Source organism: Rutidosis leptorrhynchoides, chromosome 6 (assembly GCF_046630445.1).
Source record: "Rutidosis leptorrhynchoides isolate AG116_Rl617_1_P2 chromosome 6, CSIRO_AGI_Rlap_v1, whole genome shotgun sequence".
In the NCBI taxonomy this organism is placed as follows: Eukaryota; Viridiplantae; Streptophyta; class Magnoliopsida; order Asterales; family Asteraceae; genus Rutidosis; species Rutidosis leptorrhynchoides.
In genome coordinates, this window is record NC_092338.1 from 268,043,921 (window position 1) to 268,064,224 (window position 20,304).

A 20,304-nucleotide genomic window follows, 5' to 3' on the forward strand; every position below is an offset into this window, starting at 1 on the left:
TTTTGAAATATGTCATGAATGACTCCAAGTAATATCTTTAAAATGAGTAATTACACAGCGGAAGTCTTCTTTCATACCTGAGAATAAACATGCTTTAAAGTGTCAACCAAAAGGTTGGTGAGTTCATTAGTTTAACATAAATAATCATTTCATAATTTTAATAGACCACAAGATTTCATATTTCCATTTCTCATAAACATACGTCCCATGCATAGAGACAAAAATATCATTCATATGGATTGAACACCTGGTAACCGACATTCACAATATGCATATAAGAATATCCCCATCATTCCGGGATCCTCCTTCGGACATGATATAAATTTCGAAGTACTAAAGCATCCGGTACTTTGGATGGGACTTGTTGGGCCCAATAGATCTATCTTTAGAGTTCGCGTCAATTAGGGTGTCTGTTCCCTAATTCTTAGATTACCAGACTTAATAAAAAGGGGCATATTCGATTTCGATCATTCAACCATATAATGTAGTTTCGATTACTTGTGTCTATTTCGTAAAATATTTATAAAAGCGCATGCATTCTCAGTCCCAAAAATATATATTGCAAAAGCATTTAAAGGGGGAGTAATGAAACTCACGCATATAAATATTGTAAATCAGTTAATAAAGCATTTGCATGTATTCTCAGCCCAAAATTTGTAATAAGTAAAAAGGGCAAATGAAACTCACGCATATAAATATTGTAAAATAGTTATTAAAACATTGCATGTATTCTCAGCCCAAAAATATATATAAAAAGGGAATAATGAAACTCACCTAATGTATTTTGTAGTAAAAATACATATGACTATATTGAACAACTAAACAATGCAGGGTTGGCCTCGGATTCACGAACCTATATCATTTGTATATATATTAAAACATGTACTCGTATTCGAATAAATCTATATATTATTTTTAATAATATACTTGTTAAATTATTTGTTATATAGGTATAGATATAGATATATTTGATTTAATTTGTGTTTATCTTTCATTATAACATATCAATAATAATAATTTATATTAGGGTTTATATATAAAAAAATATATATATGTATATATTAATTGATATATTTCATATATATATAGCTTAGTTACTATCTTGTTAATAATAAAATTATAGTGATATGTGATTTTAACGTTCTAGTAATGTATTTTTATATAAACATAATTATTTGTAATAATAATAATAATAATAATAATAATAATAATAATAATAATAATAATAATAATAACAATATTCTTAATTATAACTATAATCATACTAATAATAATGATAATATCCACAAACTTGATAATGTTAATAAATGATAACTTTTATAAATACACGTATATTAGTAGTAATAATAATAATAGTAATAATAATAGTGGTAGTACTAGTTGTATTAACACTAATAATAATTCCTTTTCTAATATTACAAATAACAATAGCTAATGATATCAATGATAATAATGGTAATAATAATAAAATGAAAAGAAAGGTATACCCTCATGAAAAGCTTTTCTAAAAAGAATAGCCTTGGACCGGACTCGAACCCAAGACCTCTCGATAACATGCCTTCCTCTCAAAACATTTGAGCCATTTTGTTTTTCTGTTTTTATTACCCGAATAATTCTTTTTATCATGTATCTCTTGACTCAACTAAAAGCCCAACTCAACGTTTAAACCTCACGGCCCAACAGAGGATAATAGCTTTCAGCCCAACTGCAAACCCACGGCCCAACAAAAATAAATTCTTGGCCCAAAAGCAATTCTGGTTCTTCTTTTTTAAAAAAAATGTGGCACAGCAGGGATTGAACCTGCGACCTCTCGTTCCCGTAACCATCCCTTAACCATTCCGCCATTTTGGATTTTCTATACGTAATCAGATTCTAAACTAGTTAAACCGTATATCTATTTTCCATCTCTTTTCTTCTTCCTCAGTAAAACAAATCGACCCATTTTTAAATATCACAACAATCGAATATTGTTTCTATAAATGATTTGGAAAAACGATTTATAACTGAATATCACTGGAATCAACAACAACAACAACAACAACAACAACAACAACAACAACAACAACAACAATAACAACAACAACAACAACAACAACAACAACAACAACAACAACAACAACAACAACAACAAAACTGCTATTCGCTGTTCGCGGGTATCCCAAAAAAAAAAATTGATTTCAAATTTTATAATGAATTGGACAATTGTTACAACATGAAACATGTTGTAAATCGTTCATAGAAACTAGTGGGATCGTCAATTTAACTTTATCTGCAACAGAAATCTTGAATTTGGATCAAGAACAAAAGTTTGACTTTTTATAAAGTTAACTTTGACTCAAAAATTCTTACTTGATATTAAGAATTAGAAGTTGAAATTTTACAGGAAGTACGAGTAGAGGATTTCTAACAAAACCACATTTATACATTTTTAAAATTGATTCGATTTTGAAACCTGGATGAAAAGTGGACGAACAGAAAAAAAAATATAAAAAAACGGGTTCAGCCTTTTTATTTATCTGTTTTAAATTATCAGATGCAAATTCGATGTATGTGATAATTGTTAATGATGGAGAAAAGGTAGTTTGATTTCTTATTGATAGCAATTCACAGTAGGTATATAAAGATATGAATCGAATATTGAGACTAGCAACAAGGGTATGTTTCATTTGTTTTGTAGTAGAGGTAGTGGGAAACACAAAGTCACGAACAGAATAATAATAAAAAAAAAGAAAACAAAACTGATGAAGACAGGAAATAATATCACGCGTTCTTATCTGATTTATATGAAGTAATTAATAAATATTAATAATTAATAAACATATTAATAATAATAATAATAATACTAATTAATAATAATAATATTGTTTAATGAAAATAGAGACACTAATAATAATAATAGAGATACTAAAACTATAGATGATAAAAAAAAAAAAAAAAAAAAAAACACTAGATTGTATTATTTCCTAATACCTAAAATATTTATAATGATAATTATTTATAATAATAATAATTCATAATAATAATATCTAATAACAAATAATAATAATAATAATAATAATAATAATAATAATAATAATAATAATAATAATAATAATAATAATAATACTAATTTTAATGCTTATATTAATTAATGAATGTAATAATAATAATATGCCAATTATATTATAACTTGTAATTTTATATGTATAATTGTATATATATTTATATGTATTCACTGTATTTAATATATTTGTTTATATATATAACAGTAGACATATATGTATTATATTTAGTCTCATTAGTTATTAAATATAACTATAATAATAATACTCCTTGATATCATAACTAATAATAAATATAATAACACTTTATAATGATGTAATGGTAATAATAATTACATTATTGATAATAATAATATCCATAAGTTTTATAATAATAATATTAATAATAATAATGATAATGTTATAATAAATTTAAATTTATCACACTTCATATCAATATATATTACCACTAATATTTCTTTTAGTAATGAGAATAATATTCTTGTTGCATAAATTTTTAATATACTAATATTACATGTTATCGTTTAATTTATATTATGTAATAACTTGTATTGGTTAATAATTATATATATATATATATATATATATATATATATATATATATATATATATATATATATATATATACACACTTATTTATTTGCAACCTATAGTTCGTGAATCGTTTGGAGTAGTCAAAGGTCAATTGAATATATGAAACAGTTCAAACTTTTAGAGATTCAACATTACAGAATTTACTTATCGTGTTGGAGACATATAAAGATTAAGTTTAAATTTGGTCAGAAATTTCCGGGTCGTCACAGTACCTACCCGTTAAAGAAATTTCGTCCCGAAATTTGAGTGAGGTGGTCATGGCTAACAATAAAAATATTTTTATGACGATTATGAGTTGATAAATAAAATTTTATCACCGTTGAGTAATGTGGATAAAATAATTCGATTATTCGAAGAGTATGAGTGAAGCTATCACAAAAGATTGAGATAGAATTTTAACTTTTGACGTAGTCTTGATTGAATTCCGGAATTCAAGGGATGTAAAAGAAAATCTTCGAAATCTAAAAGATCTGATTCTTTGGAATTTAAGGGAATTAGGATCTCTTTAATTAAATGTGGTCATCTGTCTCGATTGCTCTGTCTGATATTTCCACTATAAATTTAAGATCTTCTGTTCCATTATTCTCACCATTCCTATACTTTCTTTCTTAGTTCATACATCCAAAAGATTGTGAAAATGCTTAGTTCAATTCTAATCCTTGATGTTTTCCTATTTATCATTTCTGTCATCCTTCTTTTCAATCTTCCACCAGAAAAATCTGTTTACTTCTACTATTACCTTGAGTGATACTATTTTTAATTATACCGTGTCTTTATATTGCTATTCGTATTAATATCCACGGTTTGTAACCTCCGTATTGTTATTGGGCTTTATATTTTCTTTTATATTTTGGAGTTATTTGCCTTTTTATTCTCCTCTCGACCTCTAGTAAAGCGAGTAACGGTCCAGAATTCATAAGTATGGAATTTCGAATGTACTTAATGTTCTGAACAAGAAAGAACGTAATAGCACGATTTGATTTGTCAAATTACTAGAATCACTGAGAATAGAACTATCAAGAATATATGTTCTTGATATGTTCAGAAGTTAAGCAGAATGAAAGAGTTATGTAACATGGCACATGATGACGTTATGATCTGTGAATCATCACGCTCCATTAGAAACTCAGCATGACTTACTGTAATATAATCACGTTGATCAAGTGTCATTATATTATACTAACTCATGCATCAGTTCCCAACATTACTTCAATAATATTCATATTTTAAGCTCAAAAGTTTACAGAATATAGAAACTAACAGTTTCTATATGATGTAACATTGACAGTACGAAGAGATTAATGATTTCAGGTAAGAGTAGTTATAAAAATATCTTCAGAAATATGGAGGATATTTATAATGAAAGATACGATGATATCTTGGAATTTATAATATCGAAGGATGGTGAAGAAAATTTGTCACCAAGAGTTTGGAGTCAGAAGCAAGGTATTCGCTAATGATTTCATCAGAAACATAATCATCAGGATTCTTAATGTACAAGTTTAGTCCTTGCGATTCGTTCAGAGTCTCCTTCGTGGTTTGCTCAATCTGTTTTTCAATACCAAATTTTATATCGAGCGTTCCTAACACTCCCTTCTTTATCATCAAACTTTTTGCCATTTAGACCATCTATAATTTTTCTGTTTCCTCTGCATTTAATGCTACCATATCTGAGTCATCGATTATCAATCCGAGGTGGTTTCAAGAGAATTGTGTTTTTAGATGAACAAACGCTGAGGGTAATATGGTGAAATATAAAAGGTTCTCCGGTAACAATAAAAGAGTACGCATATATATCATGGTTATAATAAGGTTGTTTCGAACGAAAAGTCGAAGTTGATTTGCTAGAGCTGTGACAAAATTGGCTAATTTGGAAAGGGATTGCAAAGTTATCTTGGGTAATAATAACACTAAAGGAATTAACACAGCTATGTGTTAAACGTTTACTCAGTTTTCGAGAGTTTTCAGGTGCATAACTAATTGCATAAATCTTTCTCTCCGTAGATGAAGTGTGGTTGGTTCATTCTCTTGATTGAGGTGTTTTTATGAATCATGAAAGGTTTGAATGCAGATTATAATTGTCAAGGTACAAATGAGGTTTAAGATGAAATCAAATGGCAAACTTAAAGAATTGTTTAGTTTCATATGTTATAATCAATATTTTAATTCATTTTAATTGTCCAATGTTGGCAGTCCATAGTCGATAGTCCACAGTTAACAGTCCAATATTTCATATATAGTTTTATATATAATATACGAATTAATTAATACGTATCGTGACCCGTGTACATGTCTCAGACTCGATCACAACTCAAATTATATATATTATTGTAGAATCAATCTCAACCCTGTATAGCGAACTCGATCATTACAGCGTATAGAGTGTCTATGGTGATTCCAAATAATATATATAGATGCGTCGATATGATATGTCAAAACCTTGTATACGTGTCCCGATATTTAAAGTGCGTAAAATAAATAACAGAAATTAAATGACGATAAATAAAATTGCGAGAATTAAAATTGAGATAAGATAAATTGCGATAATTAAATTGCTATAAATAAATTGCGATAATTAAATTACGATAAATAAATTGCGATAATTAAATTGCGATAAATAAATTGCGATAATTAAAATGTAATACGGAATTAACAGTTAGCTAGGAACAGTTAGCTAGGATTTCGTTAGCGTGGTTTCTTAACAAAATTTCTCATAGTTAAATTGTTTGTTTCTAACAAATTTTATTTTGTCCAATGTTTTCTTCATTATGCCACTTGTTGGATTCTGATAGATTAAAATCCAAATATGAAATTGAATGAAAAAGGCTGTTCTGCGGTGAACTGATACGTATATCGGTGGTTGTAAATAAGATAGTAAATGACTGTTGACTTAGATTTGAAAGAATGTACAGTGTACTTATTAATGTGAAAGCTGAATATTCCTCGGGTATTACCTACCCGTTAAAATATTTTCACCATTAACAGTTTGTACAAAAGAATTTTTAATTACAATCTTTATGAAAATATAGTTACATATATATTTTCTTCAGATGTAATCATGGATATAATGAGTTAATATGATATTAATCTCACTTGATTTACCGTCAAAACTAGAATACATAATCTCTAAAACATTAGAGATTACATAATCGTCATGAAGAACGAAGATAATTAATGTAGAACGATACGTAGAACGATGATTATACTCAAGGTACAGAATGAGATGTTGAGGCATGGATTGTTGATGGTACGGGTGCTGTTACTGATGGTACTATTGGTGCTGGTGATGTTGCTGAAGCTGGTACGTTTTGCACCATATCTTCCAAGGCTACAACTCGGGTGCGAAGCTCGTTGACTTCTTCTATTACACCGGGATGATTGTCAGTTAAAACAGATGGATGAATAAGGTTTAGAATTTTAGATAGGATATGATCGTGGCGAGATATTCGGGAAATGAGAGTGAAAATGGTGTTTCAGATTGGTTCGCCGGTGAATGCTTCAGGGTCTTTGCTCAGAGGACAATATGGTGGATGAAAGGGATCGCTTCTTCTTGTCTCTAATGATTAAGTAGACTACGAACTCATCAGATGAATTGGGGATGGCTGATTGATTGATTCATTCTAGTGACGCTGCTTTCGGAGCTCTAGTGGAAATCCATATCGGAATAGTTGTCGGAATAACTATCGGAATAGCTATCGAAATCTGAGGGACTCGAACTGGGTGAGGGATCCATCTCGTACGATCAGATGAAGTATTTTCAATAAGAAATAGATTATAGGATGTAGATTAGTACCCTGCAATACATAATTTACATATGCATATATAATATTAAAATCCCATAAATTACGGAGGAATCTCCGGAAGCTGTCAGGTAAGGGTAACAATAACAGATACGCTAAGATATGAATTTATCTATACACTGTCTATGCAATAGAGGCAGTAAGACATGTCTAGACTAAGAATGATAAGTAGGTAATTTCCTAAGGATGATAAGCAGATGATTTTCGACTAGAAATGATAAGCAAAACTTTTGACATGCAGACACGGTCGAAGTCCAGACTCACTATTGCATCTAGACAACTATCAGTTTGACACACTAGTGCAAGACCTGGTTCGCTAAGACCACCGCTCTGATACCAACTGAAGCGACCCGTCCTAATCTATCCGGACGAAGTCCATATTGATTATAAACGATTCACAACAGTTGATTATATCGCGAGGTACTTGACCTCTATATGATATATTTTATAAACATTGCATTCGTTTTTGAAAAGACAATCTTTCATTACATCGAAAGTTGACGACATGCATACCATTTTATAATATATCTAACTATAATTGACTTAATAATAATCTTGATGAACTCGACGACTCGAATGCAACGTCTTTTGAAATATGTTATGAATGACTCCAAGTAATATCTTTAAAATGAGTAATTACACAGCGGAAGTCTTCTTTCATACCTGAGAATAAACATGCTTTAAAGTGTCAACCAAAAGGTTGGTGAGTTCATTAGTTTAACATAAATAATCATTTCATAATTTTAATAGACCACAAGATTTCATATTTCCATTTCTCATAAACATACGTCCCATGCATAGAGACAAAAATATCATTCATATGGATTGAACACCTGGTAACCGACATTCACAATATGCATATAAGAATATCCCCATCATTCCGGGATCTTCCTTCGGACATGATATAAATTTCGAAGTACTAAAGCATCCGGTACTTTGGATGGGGCTTGTTGGGCCCAATAGATCTATCTTTAGAGTTCGCGTCAATTAGGGTATCTGTTCCCTAATTCTTAGATTACCAGACTTAATAAAAAGGGGCATATTCGATTTCGATCATTCAACCATATAATGTAGTTTCGATTACTTGTGTCTATTTTGTAAAACATTTATAAAAGTGCATGCATTCTCAGTCCCAAAAATATATATTGCAAAAGCATTTAAAAGGGGAGTAATGAAACTCACGCATATAAATATTGTAAATCAGTTAATAAAGCATTTGCATGTATTCTCAGCCCAAAATTTGTAATAAGTAAAAAGGGCAAATGAAACTCACGTATATAAATATTGTAAAATAGTTATTAAAACATTGCATGTATTCTCAGCCCAAAAATATATATAAAAAGGGAATAATGAAACTCACCTAATGTATTTTGTAGTAAAAATACATATGACTATATTGAACAACTGAACAATGCAGGGTTGGCCTCGGATTCACGAACCTATATCATTTGTATATATATTAAAACATGTACTCGTATTCGAATAAATCTATATATTATTTTTAATAATATACTTGTTAAATTATTTGTTATATAGGTATAGATATAGATATATTTGATTTAATTTGTGTTTATCTTTCATTATAACATATCAATAATAATAATTTATATTAGGGTTTATATATAAAAAATATATATATGTATATATTAATTGATATATTTCATATATATATATATATAGCTTAGTTACTATCTTGTTAATAATAAAATTATAGTGATATGTGATTTTAACGTTCTAGTAATGTATTTTTATATAAACATAATTATTTGTAATAATAATAATAATAATAATAATAATAATAATAATAATAATAATAATAATAATAATAATAATAATAATAATAATAATAATAATAATAATAACAATATTCTTAATTATAACTATAATCATACTAATAATAATGATAATATCCACAATACTTGATAATGTTAATAAATGATAACTTTTATAAATACACGTATATTAGTAGTAATAATAATAATAGTAATAATAATAGTGGTAGTACTAGTTGTATTAACACTAATAATAATTCCTTTTCTAATATTACAAATAACAATAGCTAATGATATCAATGATAATAATGGTAATAATAATAAAATGAAAAGAAAGGTATACCCTCATGAAAAGCTTTTCTAAAAAGAATAGCCTTGGACCGGACTCGAACTCAAGACCTCTCGATAACACGCCTTCCTCTCAAAACATTTGAGCCATTTTGTTTTTCTGTTTTTATTACCCGAATAATTCTTTTTATCATGTATCTCTTGACTCAACTAAAAGCCCAACTCAACGTTTAAACCTCACGGCCCAACAGAGGATAATAGCTTTCGGCCCAACTGCAAACCCACGGCCCAACAGAAATAAATTCTTGGCCCAAAAGCAATTCTGGTTCTTCTTTTTTAAAAAAAATGTGGCACAGCAGGGATTGAACCTGCGACCTCTCGTTCCCGTAACCATCCCTTAACCATTCCGCCATTTTGGATTTTCTATACGTAATCAGATTCTAAACTAGTTAAACCGTATATCTGTTTTCCATCTCTTTTCTTCTTCCTCAGTAAAACAAATCGACCCATTTTTAAATATCACAACAATCGAATATTGTTTCTATAAATGATTTGGAAAAACGATTTATAACTGAATATCACTGAAATCAACAACAACAACAACAACAACAACAACAACAACAACAACAACAACAACAACAACAAAAACTGCTATTCGCTGTTCGCGGGTATCCCAAAAAAAAAATTGATTTCAAATTTTATAACGAATTGGACAATTGTTACAACATGAAACATGTTGTAAATCGTTCATAGAAACTAGTGGGATCGTCAATTTAACTTTATCTGCAACAGAAATCTTGAATTTGGATCAAGAACAAAAGTTTGACTTTTTATAAAGTTAACTTTGACTCAAAAATTCTTACTTGATATTAAGAATTAGAAGTTGAAATTTTACAGGAAGTACGAGTAGAGGATTTCTAACAAAACCACATTTATACATTTTTAAAATTGATTCGATTTTGAAACCTGGATGAAAAGTGGACGAACAGAAAAAAATATAAAAAAAACGGGTTCAGCCTTTTTATTTATCTGTTTTAAATTATCAGATGCAAATTCGATGTATGTGATAATTGTTAATGATGGAGAAAAGGTAGTTTGATTTCTTATTGATAGCAATTCACAGTAGGTATATAAAGATATAAATCGAATATTGAGAATAGCAACAAGGGTATGTTTCATTTGTTTTGTAGCAGAGGTAGTGGGAAACACAAAGTCACGAACAGAATAATAATAAAAAAAAAGAAAACAAAACTGATGAAGACAGGAAATAATATCACGCGTTCTTATCTGATTTATATGAAGTAATTAATAAATATTAATAATTAATAAACATATTAATAATAATAATAATACTAATTAATAATAATAATATTGTTTAATGAAAATAGAGACACTAATAATAATAATAGAGATACTAAAACTATAGATGATAAAAAAAAAAAACACTAGATTGTATTATTTCCTAATACCTAAAATATTTATAATGATAATTATTTATAATAATAATAATTCTTAATAATAATATCTAATAACAAATAATAATAATAATAATAATAATAATAATAATAATAATAATAATAATAATAATAATAATACTAATTTTAATGCTTATATTAATTAATGAACGTAATAATAATTATATGCCAATTATATTATAACTTGTAATTTTATATTTATAATTGTATATATATTTATATGTATTCACTGTATTTAATATATATGTTTATATATAACAGTAGACATATATGTATTATATTTAGTCTCATTAGTTATTAAATATAACTATAATAATAATACTCCTTGATATCATAACTAATAATAAATATAATAACACTTTATAATGATGTAATGGTAATAATAATTACATTATTGATAATAATAATATCCATAAGTTTTATAATAATAATATTAATAATAATAATGATAATGTTATAATAAATTTAAATTTATCACACTTCATATCAATATATATTACCACTAATATTTCTTTTAGTAATGAGAATAATATTCTTGTTGCATAAATTTTTAATATACTAATATTACATGTTATCGTTTAATTTATATTATGTAATAACTTGTATTGGTTAATAATTTATATATATATATATATATATATATATATATATATATATATATATATATATATATATATATATATATATATATATATATATATACTTATTTATTTGCAACCTATAGTTCGTGAATCGTCGGGAGTAGTCAAAGGTCAATTGAATATATGAAACAGTTCAAACTTTTAGAGATTCAACATTACAGAATTTACTTATCGTGTCGGAGACATATAAAGATTAAGTTTAAATTTGGTCAGAAATTTCCGGGTCGTCACAGTTTGCATGTTATTGAAAAATGGAAATGGAAATCTTGTGGTCTATTATTACGACTTGATAAATATATAGGTTAAACCTATAACTCACCAACATTTTTGTTGACTTTTAAGCATGTTTATTCTCAGGTGATTATTAAGAGCTTCCGCTGTTGCATGCTAATTTAAGGACAAGAATTGGAGTCAGCATGCTTATAATATATTGTTTAAAAACTGCATTCGAAGATTTAAATTGATGTGTAATATTGTTGTAAACCAATATGTAATATTCGTGTGTAAAACGTTATCTTTTAGATTATCATTACTTGATAATCTACGTTATGGTTTTTGAACCTTTATTGATAAAATAAAGGTTATGGTTTGTTTTAAATAAAACGAATGCAGTCTTTGAAAAACGTCTCATATAGAGGTCAAACCTCGCAACGAAATCAATTAATATGAAACGTTTATAATCGATATGAACGGGACATTTCACTATAAGCAAAAAATAAACTTAGGAATATAGGGAAAGGGACTGTAGGAATTCTCTTTGGATTTTCAAGCAGCTCCTTCAACTTAACAAAGTATAAGAGTACATAATCAATGTTTCGTCTGTACTTTAAAGTCTGGCCAAATTGCACCTCATGGCGACTATATTAGTCAAAGCTGCCTACCTTTGAACTCAAATACATGGCAATTATGCCAATGAAATAAATCCAAAAATGAGGCATTTTATTTCTTTTGGGGCTATGTGTGTTAACTAGATCATCAAAACAAATATAATGAAGAATTCGATTCTCTAACGATTACATTGTCAGTTGGTTTGACGAATGGTTTGACAGGAAGAGAAAGAACTTTTCTGATAACACCAACATTAATAGTGATATCTAGGTCGTTGTTGATCCTCTAATACATTGATTTCCTTAAGGGGATGTACCCATATTGCAAGTGTACCAAAATCTAGCCAACACGCCTGGAAATATTTTGTATGGATTTTTTGTGATAGAAAAAAAAACTGGAGAGTAGATGAAAAATGTGACGACGTTTTGATACCCATGAGTCATGTAGTTATTTTGCAATATGCAATTCATAGGGTAAATTCCGTTTTGAACCTTGATTTCGTCTGCCTCAATGGTGTTTGGAGCTTTGACTATGTTCTCATTGAGTTTGAAGGGTGCCATTTGACTTGATTTTCGAATAAGATGAAGATCATAATTTAGGGATTTTGAATATTGAGAGCGATTTAGGAATTATGTGCACACGATAAACGTGTGGGTTAATGTGACAATTATGCACGTTTTCGATGCTACAATAGATGTTTTGAGTGAAAGCTTAAAATGGATTACATTCATTACACCTATTAAGTTAATAAAATATTGAACTTAAATTACTAACCACATAAGTATTAAAGTCAAATGATTTGAAAAACATAAATAATTGGTGAGTAAATTGTGTGTATTTAATAAGAGTAATAAATGTAGTATTTAATATATCTTACCTTTTTGTCATAATCACAGATATAATTAATTAGAAAATCTTGTGGTGTTGGTTAGTCAATGTTATGGACAAGCAGCAGAACATCAAAGTTTAACCTGCTTGTTTAACTTAGACGCAATAGAGCTAGCACGACAACAAAACATTTTCTATTAACTTTAGAGTTCAAACATACCTAGATCAGTGATGAGATAGTTGAAACGTTTCTTATCTAATGACTTTGTGAACATGTGTGCTAGTTGTTGATCAACGAATATGAAATGTAGCTCAACATCTCTCTTTTAATTATGATCTCTTTTAAAATGATATTGTATGTCGATATGCTTTATCCTTCAGTGCATTATAGGAATGTTGGTGATGGCAATGGCACTGGTGTTATCACTGAAGATATGAGTTTTTGTGATGTGTACGTTATAGTCCTTGAGCTGGCTTTGCATCAACAACACTTAAGAAGTACAACTACCAACTGAGACATATTCAACCTCAGCAGTAGATGTTTAGAAAGAGTTCTGCTTCTTGCTTGTCCAACTGACTAGCCTACAAGCCAACAATTAACAACCTCGAGTTGTACTTTTCATGTATATTTTACAATCTGTAAAGTTAGCATCTGAATAACCCGTTTAATCGAAATCTTAGTCTTTGGGATACTAGAGACCACAGTTAGGATTACCCTTTAGATATCTAACTATCCATTTGACTGCTAACATGTGTTACTTTTCAGGATCAGCTTGATATCAAGCATATAAAGAAGTATAAAAAAATGATATCTAGTCTGATGGATTTAAGATAAAGTATGAAACCAATTATACCTCTATATTCAGTGATATTGACTGATTTACAATTAAGATCAACATCAATTTTGATTGCAGCCTGCATTGGAGTCTTTATGTCTTTACAGTTTACAAGACCAAATTTCTTTAACATATCTTTGATCACTATCAAGTTGTTTGATTTACAAATCAAGAAAGTATTGCAAATCTATTTTTAAACTCATTTCATATATCTGAGACATAAGTTTTGAAAATCTTGACAATATTTTCATTTGTAAATCCACAAATGATATCATCCACATATATATGTACTAATAAGATATCACCATCAATCTTTTTTATGAAGAGAGTGGTATCGATCTTTCCAACACAAAAGTTTAAAACCAGTGAGGAACACATGAAGTGTCTTATACCATGCTTTAGGTGCTTGTTTAAGACCATAAAGAGTTTTGTCTAATTTATAGATATGATCTGGATATTTACTACGTGCGAAACCTGATAGTTGCTCAACGAAGACGACTTCTTGCATCTTTCCATTATGCAAAACAGGTTTTACATACATCTGGAAAACTTTAAAGTTCTTGTATGCAGCAAAGGCAGGAAATATTCTGATTGCTTTCATCCTTGCAACAGGTGCATGAGTCTATCCATAATTTAATCCTTCTTTTTGTTTATACCCATGTGCTACCAATCTAGCCTTATTTGAAATTATAACCCCATCTTCATCCATCTTGTTTTTGAATGCCTACTTACTACTAATAACTTTCTTTTCCTTGTGTTCTGGTCTAGGTACAAACTTCCATACTTCATTCCTTTCAAACTGAGAGAGATATCTTGCATAGCACATGCCTAGCTTGGATCAAATAAAGCTTGCTCAACCTTTGTAGGTTCAATTGTTGACACAAAATTCACATGCATGCAATAATTACTAGTCGCATGTTGTCTAGTCTTCACTCCACTACTCAGATTACTAATGATTTGATCAATAAGATGCTCCTTTGTTCATTTCGACTATGCTTAAGTTGTAAAACTTCTTTAGAAGTAGGTATGGTTGTAAGCGTGTTTTTTAATAATTACTCCCTCCGTCACATCTTAAGTATCCAGTTTTGTCTTTTCAAAGTCTTTTTTTGTTAACTTTGACTGTAAATATTTTTATTTGTGTTATATAATATTTGATGAAAATTATATGGAATGAAAACACATTTAAAACTCAATTCATTTATATCATTTTTATCAAATATTATATAGCATAAATAAAAACATTTACGATCAAAGTTGACAAAAAAAAATTTAAAAAATTAACATTAGACACTTAAGATATGACGGATGGAATATATGCTAAAGTGTTTTTCAAATGATTCATGGTTAAAAAAACAATAAAACATAGTAAAATTTTATAATTTAGAATAATTAATTAATCAAGTCGTATTTTTTTTACATGTGGATGAGCTAGTTAGGTTAAAAGCTATTAAAAGGAGTTTTCTACAATCTTCTTTCCTTTTTTAGCAAGTCTACAATCTTCTTTCTTTTGGTTCAATTTTATTTTTTCAGTTTCGTTGAATTATTTTAGGCATCCCAATGAGACTTGCCAACTAAAGAGGGACTTGCAATAATCAACAAAAACAAAAAAGGTTATTACTCCGTTACAACTTAACAATACTCTCCAAGATTCTACATTTCTCTCTCCCCCAATATCCATCTTTAACCTTCTTTCACTTCATTTGATGAACAACTAAAAAAACAGAAATATTCAATTTCAATACTTTAATCAAGATTTGTGCCTGGGATCTATCAAATCAAGAGGGGTTGTAATTGTGAGTTTATATTGGAGAAAAAATGACAAGAATGCAAATGGGTATGATTAAGATGATTGATGTGTTTCCATTAACTAATTGGTGGGATGAAATAAATGAATCAAGAAATTGGCAAGATGGAATCTTTTTCGCTCTTTGTGGTTTTTATGCCCTTGTTTCTGCCATTGCTCTTGTAAGTCAACCATTTTCTCCAAATAACACACACATTTTATATCTTCAAGATCATATTATATATATGTGGGAATAGATAGTACTTGTACTTAAATTTTAATTTGGGTAACACAGCTGTTTTTTAAGTTTATCTTAAATGTGGGGTGTTTTTTTGTGGCTGCACTCAAAAGAATACAACTTTATACATTTTTACAGAGTTTAGCAACGTGCTTAAGATCAATTTGTATATACTGTAGAAAGTAACTTACATTATGCTACTGATTTTAGTAACCTAGTTAATATAACAGGTTATGAAAGGGGTGTGTGTGTGTGTGTGTGTGTGTGTGTGTGTGTGTGTGTTGGTTACTAAAAAGGGCAAGAGAGTATAGGTTAGTTTGTGTATACGATTGATATAAAAGTGGTTGCTTAAGTTGGTATGTAGTGTGAAGCTTATTTATGTTTGAGCTGTTTGTTCTGTTTTTCAAGATTTTTATACTACATAAATAGTTGAAATGAGGCGCTTTTGTAAGATATGTGTATTAGTTTTTACAGGTGATAGTCATGGTTTGAGAAAGTGAGGAGTGAGTTGTATTTTGATAATCTACATCCAAACATCCCCATACCATGAAAGAAGAAAACTGTTTCTAAAAAGATTCAATATTGATGGTCATAGTATAAAATGAGTATCAGGAACTTGGGATAAAAAGATTCAATATTGATTGGATAATTAATATTTCACGTTTTATTCTATCAAAACTGTAAACTTTGTTATAAATTTGGAAGTTTCATGGTTCTTGTGTAATGTTTGTTTTAAGTTTTCCACTACTCTACATAATTGCAGATTCAGCTAATTAGAATTGAGATAAGAGTGCCAGAATATGGTTGGACTACTCAGAAAGTTTTCCACCTCATGAATTTCATTGTTAATGGAGGTACAACATTAATCATTTTTTTAACCAATTTTTATTTGAAAATATTAATAATGATTCATTTATACTCATCGTCTTTTTGAAGTTCGTGCCATTGTGTTTGGATTTCACTTGCAAGTCTTCAATTTGCACCCCAAGGTAAGTATACCATGTCGTATTGATTTTTCAAAGAAAAATTCTAGAAATAGTTTAATTTTCATAATGGTTTGTGGTGATGAAATTTTAAGTAAGAACAATGATGTGATGTCAATTCCCTTATTATGATTATAACTTACACCCACAATTTCGCGGAATTATCAACTAATAATAATAGTAATAGAATAGTTTTTTTTTTTTTTTAAGGCACACATCCTACACGAATTTTTACACTAATATATACATAATGTCCATCCCAGAACTTGAAACCATGACCTCAAAGTCAGAGGGGTGCATACCGCTAGGCCTTGGCCCTTTGGTAATAGTTCTCATTTTTAATATATAAGAGAATAAAGATAATTGAGTTTGTTTTGTTTTTATATATAAGATATAAGATAGATAATAAAATAATTGAGTTTGTTACAAATCAATGGTTGTAAATCAAATCAGTTGTTGAAATTCCAAATCAATGGATGATTTGAAGAGACAGACAATTATAACGTCATCATCTAAATCAACGATTGGAAATCATGGTTATAAATTCAGCTAAAGGTCAATTTATGAGTTTTCTTTTAAATTTCAAAAAGAAAGAAGATTGCAACATATTTATATACAAATTTGCTTCATAGGTTTGCATCTGGATGCTGTTGGAAATTCCGGGTTTACTATTTTTCTCGACGTATACTCTTCTAGTCCTATTCTGGGCAGAAATATATCACCAGGTAAGTAAACTTTAACTTCCTTTTTCAATTCATCAATCTTTGTATCTAATTGTTTTGTATTATATGGTGAGCAGGCAAAAAGTTTACCAACAGATAAACTCAGAATTGTCTATGTGTCAGTTAATGCAGGGGTATATATGATACAAGTAAGCTACAAGTATGCTTTTTATATAATTATATATATTTACAACTGAGCTATTAACAAAACGTTCATGAACCAATAATCTACAAACATTCAGTCTACTTTATATCATTTTTTACCGTAAGTTTTTTTTTGAATCAGGTTTGTCTTTGGCTGTACCTATGGTTTGACGATAACAGCACGGTCAAATTCCTTGGAAATATATTTGTTGCAGGTTGTTACACCTAATACTTCATTAATCTTTACAAAATGTTCACTTTAAACTGAGAAGAAACATGATATATAAATTGTATATTTCTGATTTATATCTATTTATGTTTAATCTGCAGTTGTGTCGCTAATGGCAGCGTTAGGTTTTCTGGTTTATGGAGGAAGGTATGGTGTACTTCAAAAAAAAACTTTGTATGTGTTATGCACATTATGTTTTTATGCCTAACGTTTTTAATTTATTTCATGTTTTTAAATGGTTGTGTTGGATGTTTTTAGGTTATTTGTGATGCTGCGACAGTTTCCTATTGAATCTAAAGGGAGACAAAAGAAACTTCACGAGGTTTGTGCTTTTCTACCAGTTTATTATTATTATTTTAATTCTAAAAATGATGATGTAGAAAATAAAGTAAGGTCTAACTTGTACTCATTATTGCAGGTTGGATCCGTAACAGGAATATGCTTTACTTGTTTTCTTGTAAGATGCTTTGTGGTAAGTTTCAATATACGAGTTGACACACTAGTGTTTTCATATTTGTTAGTCTATACACCCTTTTCATTATAAGTTATAACTAGTGTACATCTTCTTTGCGGAATTAATAATTAATAATTAAATATATTTATAATATAATAAGGAAAATGATGATGATAGAAAAATAAATTATTTTTTTATATATACAAAAGAATATATATATATAATTGAGTTTGCCTTTTCTTTTATATATGAGGGAGATAATTGAGTTTGTTACAAACCAATCGTTAAAATTTCAAATCAATGCAATTATTACATCATCATCTAAATCGATGATTGAAACTTATAGTTATGAATTCATTTAAATGTCAATTTTCAATTTCAATCTTATAACAAAAGAAAACATAATTGTGACTTCTTTCTATACATGAGAAAAAGATGGGAAATATTTGTGAACTATGTTGAAATTTAAAGGAAAATATATTCAATCCTTCAAATTCAAAAGTTCGTTATACAATGGTACAATATTTGTTAACTATGTTGCAATTTTATAGCTTTAACCCTTTGATTGCAGGATGTATTATCTGCTTTTGATTCACAAGTTTCATTGGATGTGCTTGATCATCCAGTTCTAAATTTTATTTTCTACATGGTACTTTTACTATTACCCAAAAAAAAAATTCTTCCTAGTTTCAGCTTTTTTTTGTTCACCTGATATTATTTATAGTGCATTTTCTGAATTTCTTATTTGGGTCACAAACAGCTAGTTGAGATCCTTCCGTCAGCCCTCGTGCTTTTCATTCTTCGGAAGCTGCCTCCCAAGAGAGTATCGACGCAATACCAGCAAATTCGTTAGCAAATTCTTAAACCATTCATGAATTTTACAATCTGATTTGGTGTTTGATGCTATCGGATTTGAGTAAACCTATGTTTTTATGTTGTTGTAGACTGAATTATCATTGCAACTTGATTGGAGAAATAATTTTTTATCAATTTCTTCATGGCTTTTTGTAAGGCTGAATTTGGAACCCAAGTTGGTGCTTAATAGCATGCCAACTGATTACATTTGTAAGATCGTTTGGGTTTATGTAGTATTTGCTATGTGAAAAACTTCCATGTATTAGACTTATCATTGTCAAAATATATTTGGGTTGCTTGTAGTTTCTGCTAGTTTTAAGATGCAAATGAGAATGAAGTGTGTTTATGAACATTCTGAAATTTCAGGTACTTCGTATCGTAACTATAGTGTGTATATCTGACTAACTATTCTATATAAATATTGTTAATTCTGTATGTCACAAAGTTGAATGGTTAATTTGCAATGTGTTAAGCAACTACAAGTGTGATTCGCGTCACACGACCATCTAATCCTTTAAGGATAGTTACTTATGAATTATGATTGATAGTGATTAGAGTTTTTTGTATGGTTAATTGATAGTGATGCAAGACCATTCCCAACTATCGGTATACTCCCTTTCAAACTGTTATATTCTCTCGTCAGCACCTCTTCAAACTTTCTTCTGGAACTGAATGAGATTAAATTCCTATCCTAATATTTAAGACGTTTTTCGAACACTTTTCATTTCATCCCTGTAGTTCCGCTTCTTGCTCTAAAAATGAGGAAAGACTTGTCGGAAATCGCCAGTTGGCT

The 20,304-nt window shown here is 28.9% G+C and overlaps 1 protein-coding gene across 1 annotated transcript; it reads left to right on the forward strand.

The window, feature by feature from the left end:
* Positions 1-15,660: 15,660 nt before the first annotated feature.
* On the forward strand, positions 15,661-19,799 carry LOC139851690 (tobamovirus multiplication protein 1-like). Its single transcript, XM_071840821.1, has 11 exons — positions 15,661-16,068; positions 16,888-16,978; positions 17,061-17,113; positions 17,740-17,832; positions 17,907-17,978; positions 18,116-18,188; positions 18,304-18,349; positions 18,461-18,524; positions 18,621-18,674; positions 19,228-19,305; positions 19,417-19,799. The coding sequence occupies exons 1-11, from the start codon at positions 15,919-15,921 to the stop codon at positions 19,507-19,509; spliced, it is 867 nt and encodes a 288-aa protein (XP_071696922.1). The 5' UTR covers positions 15,661-15,918; the 3' UTR covers positions 19,510-19,799.
* The last annotated feature ends 505 nt before the right edge of the window (positions 19,800-20,304 follow it).